Source organism: Phyllopteryx taeniolatus, chromosome 3 (genome assembly GCF_024500385.1).
Source record: "Phyllopteryx taeniolatus isolate TA_2022b chromosome 3, UOR_Ptae_1.2, whole genome shotgun sequence".
In the NCBI taxonomy this organism is placed as follows: domain Eukaryota; kingdom Metazoa; phylum Chordata; class Actinopteri; order Syngnathiformes; family Syngnathidae; genus Phyllopteryx; species Phyllopteryx taeniolatus.
The window spans coordinates 20,697,525-20,707,927 of record NC_084504.1 but is presented as its reverse complement, the minus strand read 5'-3'; the positions used below and the strand labels follow the sequence as shown (position 1 = coordinate 20,707,927).

Sequence of the window (10,403 nt, the reverse complement as noted above, 5' to 3'; positions counted from 1 at the left end):
CTTGCTCTGTTGAGTTTACATGTTCCCCTGTGCTTGCATTGGTTTTCTCCAGGTACTCCAGTTTCTTTCTACATTCTAAAAACAAGCATGTTGGGTTCAGTAAAGACTTGAAATTGTCCATCGGGGTTAATGTGGGTTAATGGTTGTCTGTGTGTTCTGCGATTGACTGGTGACAAATCCAGTGCGTACCATGGCCTCTCCTCCAAGTCAGCTGAGATAGCATCCAGCTAATTCACAACAATGTCAGTGCTATTTCTCAAAAACTGCAACTGGCTAAATAATTCTACACCTTGCCTTGGCAATATTGGCTAAACGATTTCAATACAAAATATGCAGGGAGGGGGGGGGAAAAAAAAAAAAAAAAAAAAAAAAAAGTTTATCGCATAAAATTTTTTAAAGGGGTGGAAGATTCACAGTAAATTTCTGATTAGTTTCCATGGGAATTTTGGAAATATTCCAAATTGGACACATCCATCCATTTTCTGTACCGCTTATCCACACTAGTGCCACAGGCATGCTGGAGCCTATCCCAGCTATCTATTCCATGGGAATTATAGCAATTTATGGGTATTAACTGGAAATTGTTGGTAATTTAATTCAAAAGGTATACTATTCAAGCATGAAATTTAGTTTTATCCCAGGCAGAGAGCCATGCAAAAATAGACCAAAATTGTTTCCCACATAAATAAATTTCAATGCTTCAGTAGTTGCTTCCCCCCCACTCAAGCAGCAGTATATCATAAGCTTTATTTTAAAAAAAATAAAATAAAATCAAAAAAATTTGATTTTCCAACCATTTAGCTTCCCCATTAACAGCCAGTTTTCACCTTTGTAAAGTCTTGCTTAATTTCCATGAAAAATGTCCAACTTTGAAATTTTGCAAACCTAATCACACATGAAAAGAACAAGTTGAGGCAGCAAACTAATAGAAACAGCTGAATTAATTTTATTTCCAAAAAGACTATTTACATTATGTACATAAACACACCCCAGAGAACATACAGTAACACTGCACAAAACAGCCATGTGCAATGAGATTGGGATCTCTTCCAAATATACAGTGCATCAATAATCTCAGCAGCAGAAAGGCACACTTGTTGGTCAATCACCTCACATACACAATTACTGCATCTTGGAAGCCATTCAATACGGTTATGGGATGTGCTATGATAAATAACATTGGTCTTGCAGTGCTTCAATTTTGTATTCCATAAATTAAAAAAAAAAGGCATTTAAAAATATACAGTACAGAGACTAGAATAGCTGGTGTATGTCCGCTGACAGTTATTTTACCTCACTCAAAGGAACATTCCGTAACTCGCGTGATCTTTTAAAGACCGCTTTGACCTCAGTCCCACGCCTGGCCTCAAGGCTGGAGCGACCCCTCCAAATTTCCAGGAACCAACCATTCAGGTGCACTTTAAAATGTCCGACACCTCAAACCCCTCCTGTGCGCTGATCCATCCTCCTCCTTCGAAAAAGTGCTGAGATAAAGCGAAGACAGTGCTTCTCGCTTTAGCCGTGTTGGGTCCCCGTGGTCATGGTGAATCAAGTTGTCAGAAGTGTCAGGGCTTTACATGGTCAGCCTGTGGATTGAGAGAAAAACAAAAAAACCTGAGTGGAACAGTCCCTTTTTTTTTTTAAATCTATAAAAGGATCATTCACAATATGACATGCAGAAATGCACTTCAACATATTTTGCACAATAAATGTAAAAAGAATAAGTGGTATAAGCTGGGATGCTTTCAAAAGATGTCAAAGTAGAAGCTGTCAAAGCAATGCTAGCAAAAGAAGAGGAATACAGTATGCTGGCACAGGAGATTACAACCAATGCTGGCAAAAGTAGAAGAAACGCTGGGAAAAAAATAAGAGGAAGTCTAAGCAATTCTGGCAAAAGCCGTGGAAACCAAAGCAATGACGGCAGAAGACTGGTAGCCAAAGCAATGTTGGCAAAATAAGTTAGTAGTATAAGCACGCTGGCAAAAGAAGCAGAAGCAACACTAGCAAAAGTAGAATCAGTGGAAGTAGCAGCATGAGTAAATGAAAAGTAGATAATACGAAGATGGCTGTGAAGCCCTGCTTAAAATATTTGGGAAAGGCTGTTCATTGGTTTTGTTACCGTTTTCTTGGTTTCACTTCCCAGCCATCACGACACTTGACAAACGTTAACGATTCACCGGGAGAAATTTCCGTTTTCGATGGGTCTTGGGCACAGAAGGTAAACCTGCAAAACATGAATCCATGAGCAAATATTCAACAATCTGGGGATTTCACACTCATCTACCACCACTCACTTCTTCTGCGTTTCACCAGCTTTCACGCGAATCCGTCGGATTTCCAGCACAGGTTTGGGAAGCTTGGTATTCCAGGCCCACAAGGTCTTCCTGATGTTCTTCCACAGGGAGTGGAAAGAATCGGCGTCACCTTCCCAAGTCAGGTGTATCTTCAGCAGGTCGCCGATGTCCTGCTCGGTGAACACCAAGAAGGTGTTGGTCAGGTTCAGGCCGATGGAGTTGTCGTGACTACCCGAGGGGAAAACAGAACAGAATTTGACCAAGTCCGCTATAGAGTTTTTTTTTTTTTATAAAAAAGGTACTTTAAACATTTTACTCACACGTCAACAAAGATGTCTTTCGTGTCGTTATGCGCTCCAATCAACTTGATGTAGAAGGTTGGGTCTGCGCTGTCCGCCTGCTTCCTGTTGAACACGTGCATCTTCATCTGGTAGTGGTAACCTTCAAGATAACGCAACTGGGTTAATGATTCATCAACTAGTAATTCATGTGCAATCACATGAAGCAATAAAGAGGGAGGTGCGCCATCTTTGTCAGGATGGAGAAGGAAGTGCATTTGAACTTTGAGAAAGCTACTTTTTAAACCAGCCTATTGTGGAAGTTCAGGTACGTTGAAAAAAAGCAGACTTTGAAGCAATGATGGCAAAAAGGAAAGTCTAAGCAATGCTGCCAAAATAAGTAGAGCTACATGTATACTGACAAAAAGAAATGGGATTAGGAGCAATAGAAGTTTCATAAAGCAGCATAATTTATTTTGCCAGCATTTCTTTAAATCTTATACTGTATAAGTAGTTTATCAAGTAGCATTGTTTTAACTTCCCCCTCATCTTCGACTTCTTTTGCCAGCATTGCTTCCAATTTTATTTCTTATGCTAGCACTACTCCTTGTTTGAACAAGATGCAATGTTATCAGTTGCTTAGGTTAATAACGGAAGGTGACTCACCTCCAAAGGGAGTGTCTGCACGAGTCTTCAGGTACATTTTGCTGTTGCGTCTCTTGCGCATCTTGCGAGCCTCGTAGCCGATGTTGTTGCAGCGGTTCTTGCGGCAGCTCAGGCAGATGCCCTTCTTGAAGCGGACCGAGTCAGTGCACTGGTACGCAAAGCTCACATGGTCTCGGTTCATCAGAGAGTCAACAAAAAGGTGCACGGCTCGCTCGTGCTCACATTGCACCACTTCCATGAAGTCTGGAGTTGGAGGAGAATGGTGCCATTTAAAGCGGATTGACCGATGACTCAAGCTCGCTTAGTTGGACGACTTACTTCCAGCCACAGCCAGCACGTCGCCCAGTGAGCACCCGGGTTGTACATCGCCTCCGTTGGGATAGATGTCCACGTCCCCGATCGGCTGTTGGATTCCGATGCTCACCCCCAAGGCTTCCCGAGTGTACGTGTGGAGGACGTCCACAAAATCTGCGTCGTCCGGAGAGAGGCGCTTCTCCTCCTCCACACCCTCAAACATCGGCCCCGCTGGGTCCAAACCTAATTAGAATAACCACACATCATACCAATTGGTTTAATTAAGACCAAGTCTAAAGCAGGGTACAAGCATACTGACAAATCAGGCTTTTTCCTCCCTTGTGATCAAAGTCAGCAAAGGCCCAATTGACATGCAGCAAGTCTCTAAAAAGATTATCCTGAGCAATTATCCTGTAGTGTGGGGTTTTTACTGTTGTGTGATTGCCGGCATTGCGTCCCCCCCCCCCCTCCCGACCTGTTCGGAACAGTTGCGTCCGTATGGTCAGAATATTAGCGATTGCAAATCTTGTGTTGTCAACACTGACTAATATTTACGATTAGAAATGCTTATCATGAAAGAAACATTTCAGTGTCGATCTTCAGTTCAGCCGACCCAAGGACTCAGTTATCACTGAAAGATTTTCCTAACGGATTATCCTGTTGTGTGAGGTGGGTTAAGAGTCGTTTCTCATCCATAAGCTGCTCGGAAAACAGTTGGAGCCGACAATCGTAAATGTTAAAGCTGTTCAATATTTACGTTGTCAGATAACTATGCGTGTGGTCAGCACAGTTCAGCAGAGCCACAGACTGACGTGAATTGGAACGATCGACGATTATGCGTTTAGTGTGCCGTGTTGGTCATCTGGAGTACACCGCAAACTATAAGAGCAGTAACCACGGTCACCAATTTTAATCATTTAACTGCAAGTTTAAAAAAATAAATACAAAATAAAAAAAGTTTAAAAAATCATTATCATATAACCCTTTAGAAGAGCACCAATAGCCGCAACATACCAGTGATTCTCCCGAGGGATCCTCGCACATGTGTTCCCGCGTAGCCTGCTACGTGAGCGCCTAAGCTGTAGCCAATCAGGTGCACCTTGTCCAGAGGCAAATTCAGCTCATCCTGTTCAGGAAAGAAAATGACGACATCAGCAGCTGCTACAACGAACAAACTATGGTTGTTGGCCAGCCACGCTCAGTTAACTTGGACAAGGCCTTCTCTCACGCTACGCCGCCTCTGCCATCTGGCTCTGGAACTCTCTTTGTCCACCTTTACAGCATGGAAGCAGCCCAGAACCTTTTTCTGGCTTGGTATTTTGTACACTGATCCAATTTTAATCTGGTACTAATGCAGTATTTTACTGAGACAGCATGAGCTGTAATTTCAGGGTAGTGATGGAGGCTGTCCCAGTTGACTTTGGGCAAGAGCTGGGGTACACCCTGGGCTGGTCACATGTATATAAACAATTTACGCTGACATTCACACGTATGGACAATTTGGAGTCTTCAATTAACTAACATGCATGTTTGTAGAATGTAGGAGGAAGTCGGAATACCCAGAGAAAACCCCTGCAAACGGAGAACATGCAAAGCTGCCAAGATACGGACCACAAATCTCAAAACTGAGGCAGATGTGCTAGCTGCTAGTCCAGCATGCCATCTTTAATGCAATTTTGACTCTTCAAGCCACCTCAACCTGAGCATTATTATGTCTTATTAAGTGTACTTAATTTAGTGGAACATCTGACACTTTCATTTGTACACAAGCCTCAACTTCTTGAGCAGGTCTGCATGAAGCCTTCAGGTGCATTCCAGTTTCAGTGTGTCAGGTGACATTTTGCCAGCTTTCAGATTCACCCATGTAGGGTTTCTTTTGTAAACAAGTCTCAGTTTTTAGCATGACTGCATTAAGCGTTCAGGGGCATTCTGTTGCATTAAAGTTTCAGTTCATTTTGCCAGATTTCAGATCCACTTTTCTAAGAGTTTCCTCTTCGGACCACATACCTGAAGCCAGTCAAGCATGGTGGCGATGTCCTGGCCAACGGCATGCGTGTAGTTGACTGCATCCGGGTACAGCTGTTGGGCCATGGAAATCCAATCAACCACAACCACATTGGCCTCGGTCTCACGCCGCAGGACGGCAGCCACCAGCTTTGGCATCCAGCTCTCAAACATACCACTCATCTGGATTTAAAAAAAATAAACAGCCTTTAATTCACTACTATCTCACATGAGAGAGAGATTCCAACATAAAGCAGCAACAACACAAAATTTGTTTCCATGTACCGTCCAGCCGTGGATGATTAAGATGGTCTTGGCTGTGGCGTTGAAGTTGCACTGCTGTAGACACTCCTTGTTTCCGACCTGCAGGTAGCAGCCTTCCTGGTCCAGATCCAAACTCTTCCTCATGTTGTACTTGACTGTGAAAGCCAAGGGGACGCCCTCGGCCACAGACTCATCTCCACCTGAGCGGAAGTTTGCAAAAGTCAATACCAAAGATGCATCGCAATCTAATGCTTGTAGAACACAGATGCTTTTTGCTCATGAATCTAAAATGAGGGGTGGTAACCTTTTCAGTTGCTAAATTTGCCAAGAAATATGGAATTAAAGTTTCTCTTCGGTTTCATTCTTTGAATGAATGCCTTTTCAGGGGCCTCAACATGGCCGGAAAAAAAAATAAAAAATTCTCAGCACGTATCCTGGGGAAAATGTATGTAGTTTTAGAAGTCCTGAACACCGCGCCTGAAAACTGTAGTAGTATCAGTAGTATTCCGTGGAAAGTTACTCACACCACTTACCAAATCAACAAAATTTGGTGGGCACCCTAGTGAGGATAAGCAGTATAGAAAATGGATAGTTTCTCATGTAACAAGGACCCATGCATTAAGTTGTACACTAAGTCAGTCATTTTGGGTTCAAGCCACCATTTTAGTGAATGTTCTCCTAACATTTGGTGATTTTGCATCCTGGATCCTAGGGAAAATGTATGCTTTTTAGGTGGTCTGTAACAACCCACCAAAAACCATTCAGGAAGGTTTTTAACTACTATTATTTTATTTTTTTTGCCCCTAAAATTCACTAATTCACATGAAATGGGGTGGATGCAACCAAATTTAAGGATACACGAAAATGTCAAGGACCCATGGCAAATTGAATAGGAAGTAGGCAATTCTGGTTAAAGAGAACCATTTTGGCCAACTCCTAAGAAAATGGCCCAAATTTGACCCTTGTATACTAGACAGATGAGCGATGCCAAATTAAGTTGAGTTTTTTTTTGGCCATGCCAACTAATCTGGGTGGAACTTGGCATCAAAGCTTGACAATCATTTTGAGGACCATTTGAAATTTGAGAAAAAAAAAATAGATTAGCCAGAGATCCCATTTTCACCTATTGACATGAAATTTGGCAGACATTTTTCATGACAGGGTGCATGGAAAGGTCTCGAGCACCCATGCATGGAATTGAACAAGAAGTCAGCCATTTTGGGCAAAATTCCAGAAGTCCTACTAGGAAATTTGCCCAAATGAGCTACAATTGGAATCTGATATACTAGACAGATGGGTGACAAAGGTGGTGTCAAAGTTGGACGAGTAGCTGTCCATCAGCTCAATGAACGGGAGATATTTCCAGATGGGTGCTTTACTCTATTTGCCTATTGGTATGGTCAAACAGTTTGCAGACACCAAACACAGTGAAAACTACGTTCAGAATGGAGCCCAAATCTGCCAGAGATGGACTTTAAAGACATTCACTGATGATGTTTGGCCTGCTGGATCAACGGTTTAAGCAGCTTGTGCATGTTCCCCACCCCTTGGATTAAATACAACCATATTTCTTAGAGTTCCTGCAACCATATTTTTGCATAATTACAAATCATTATGACAGGATAATTCAAAACAGCATGCATGATTGGGGGGGAAAGCAGCTAGGAAAATACATTAAAGAAATTCGTGACTCTATGGAAATTTAATTTAAATGATTGTACTCCAAATAGAAGTATTGCAGGGTGTTTGACTATGAAAACGTAGTTTTGGAAAAGCACTTGTACTTGAATTGAACCAATGAACTCGACGACCCCGCTGCAAATGGACCAGTGGCCAAAATGAGTTTGGGGGGTAAAACGTAGATTCAGCAGGACTTTTTATTTCCCCCTGCACCACTACACTGTGTCAAACGTGGCGTGTGTCCCATGCACTTCAATTGTCCCCCCCCCAAAAAAAAGGACACGTCACTTTCTTGGCATGTGAATGAAGCCATTCCAGTTTTTTTCAGTTTCACTCAGCCCGCCACACATGCTCCGTTTCTAATTAACTCATATCGCCCTTAGAATATAACAAGGACGGGAAAAGCCTGACAAATTTACAATAAATGCAAACAATCCACGCGTAAACGGATTTTAAAAAAAAACGCGCAAAAAAAAAAAAAAAAAAAAAAGGGAAAAAAGGCACATTTCTTACCGTCTTGTCCGTACGTAAATGCACCTGCGTACAGCAACAGAGTCCACAGCAAAAGTGCTGAATGATTCATTTCAAATCAGATTCTGTTTAAAAAAAAAAAAACAAAAAAAACCTTCTTTGTGTCCGGTGGTTGAGTACCGGCGTGACAAAAGAGCACGTGAAGCCGGTTGTGGTGCGTCTTGGTCAGTCGATCGGTTGGTGCTGGCTGGCTGGCTGGCTGGCTGGATGCGGTGCGCCCTCACTCCAGCGACCAACAAAAAAAAATATGAACGCATCCAGGCGCTCATTAGGTTTAAATAGTTTCCCCCAGGGTTCAGTCATCTGATCATCGGCTGATCTGCCGCGCTTCTGATTGGTCAAGCCCCCGGTTTTTTTTACGTCGAGGGGCGTGGCTTAGGCTGAATGAAGTCGTAGTAAGAAGACGTGCTTACGCCTAGTGAGGTGTGTTCAACCATAAAACACACAAACACAGAGAAAGAACAACAACAACAAAAAAAACGTGTTGCACTAGAATGAAGGTCATGTATTTGTTGCCTAATTCGAACAATGTGTAGAATTGATGCAGGGGGGGGGGGGACTTGATAAATGCTTTAAACACCAAATCCTATTGGTGATTACAATAGCAGCCTCCACTTTCACTGGAATGTCTTAAAAGGCTAATATGGAAGGAAGGGGATGGGGTGGTGATAGTGGGTTGGGGTGGGGAGCCTGCGGGGCTCCCTGGGGCACTCTCCCCCATGAAAGCATTCCCCCCGTCCGCCATCCTCCTCCTTTCTTTGCTTGGCTCTCAGCCAAACCATCGGCTTAGTTCACTTTCAATTGATGAGGCAGAGAATGGGCGCTACAATAACAATGGTGTGTGTGTGTGTATGTGTGTGTCTGTACATGTATGTCTGCGTGTGTGTGTGTGTGTGCGTGTGCAGGCATCACTGGTCACCAGCGGGGAAGTGTCACCTGCCACCAGGGCGGTCCATCGTTCCTAATACGGCCTAATTGTAAGTCCAATTTGTAGTGGGCCAAGTGAGAATCGACGATGCTTTATGGCTTTGACTGCATGAGTTGGCACAAAACCATTGAGCAATTATATGTATGCCATAGGAGGAGGCCGTAATGGCTCATGAGCTTGACTTTTGTGCAGTTGACGTGGGATCAATTCACCCCCAGTGCACCCGTTTTGAGAAAATGGTAAGTGGTGAAGTTCAGTGTGGTTTCTAAAATCCTGCATGCTATCTGGCTAATTTGTAAGAACTGGCAAACTTTATGTTCATGTCACATATAGATTTTCTTGCATCTGACTTCTGTGCCAGATGTGTTTCAAAAAGTGCGTTTGTGGTTGTGTGTGTGTGTGGGGGGGGGGGGGGGGGGGGGCGGGTTTTTTTTTTTTTAAATCCGGATATATTTTGAACAAAATCTGAGAGAAAATAATGTCACTTGCTGACAAAAGAAGTGTGAATAGAAGCTACTTGTATGCTTGGAATAATAAGTGGTAGAAGCTGTGATGGAAAAAAAAAAAGGAGCGGAAGGGATGGTGTTAAAAGAAGTAGAAGACGTGCGAGCAAATAAAAAAATAGACTATGCTGGCAAAAGAAGCGGTAAATTAATCTGATGGATTAAAAACAAAGGGAAGTAGAACGCATGATGGAAAAATAGCAAGTAGAAGAAGGGATGCTGGCAAAAGAAGTAACAGAAGCAGTGCTAGCAAAAGAGAAAAGAAGGTATGATGGCATAAGAAGGAGAGATAGAAGCACTGGTGGCAAATAATTAGAAGTTATGCTGGTTAAAGAAATGGTAGAAGGTATGATGGCAAAATTAGTAGAAGATGGGATATTGGCTAATGAAGGAGTAGAAGCTTTGCTGGGATGTTGGGAAAAGATGTAGAAATGGAAGCTATGCCGGTGAAAGAAGCAGAAGCTCTGCTGACAAAGTTCGGGGAAATAAAGATGCTCTGCTGGCGAAAGAAGCAGTAGAATCAATCCTGTCAAAAGAAGCACAATTGCTTGCGAAATAAGGGCGATGGAGATGCTCTGCTGGTGAAAGAAGTAGAAATGATGCTGGTTCAGAAAAAGTGGAAGTGATGCTGGCAAAAGAAGTCGTTGGGGAAGTTATTCTGACTAAAAAAGAGGTAGAAACTATGCTGGCACTATCAGACGATTAATAAAAGCTATACTGGCAAATGAAGCAATGCTGGTAAAATCCATCATTTTTGCCACTTTACAGAATTCTATTATGAATTTTGCACATTTGTGACTATGAACTTCCCCCCCCCCCAGACATGAGATTCCAAAATAATGTGCCCTATTTACACACGCATCAAGTGGGGCTTTATTAATAGAACTACAGTTTGTGCAATGATAGCAGAATGAGCATGCGACTGTAGCTCTGCAGAGGGTTGACATGAAGATGAGATGAT

General features: G+C 42.7%; 1 protein-coding gene across 1 annotated transcript; it reads right to left on the bottom strand.

Moving 5' to 3' along the window:
- Positions 1-923: 923 nt before the first annotated feature.
- lipg (lipase, endothelial) lies at positions 924-8,261 on the bottom strand. Its single transcript, XM_061767476.1, has 10 exons — positions 7,994-8,261; positions 5,822-6,000; positions 5,540-5,719; positions 4,547-4,658; positions 3,557-3,775; positions 3,239-3,481; positions 2,615-2,735; positions 2,295-2,522; positions 2,120-2,224; positions 924-1,586 (listed from the first exon to the last, which is right to left on the bottom strand). The coding sequence occupies exons 1-10, from the start codon at positions 8,061-8,063 to the stop codon at positions 1,574-1,576; spliced, it is 1,470 nt and encodes a 489-aa protein (XP_061623460.1). The 5' UTR covers positions 8,064-8,261; the 3' UTR covers positions 924-1,573.
- Between the last annotated feature and the right edge of the window lie 2,142 nt (positions 8,262-10,403).

Excerpts from the sequence above, each read along its gene's own strand:
- lipg (XM_061767476.1), bottom strand. The coding sequence starts at position 8,063 with ATGAATCATTCAGCACTTTTGCTGTGGACTCTGTTGCTGTACGCAGGT. Across the intron at positions 6,001-7,993 it reads ATTTACGTACGGACAAGACG|GTGGAGATGAGTCTGTGGCC; the intron begins GTAAGAAATGTG and ends ACTTCCGCTCAG. Across the intron at positions 2,523-2,614 it reads AAAGACATCTTTGTTGACGT|TCACGACAACTCCATCGGCC; the intron begins GTGAGTAAAATG and ends CCCCTCGGGTAG.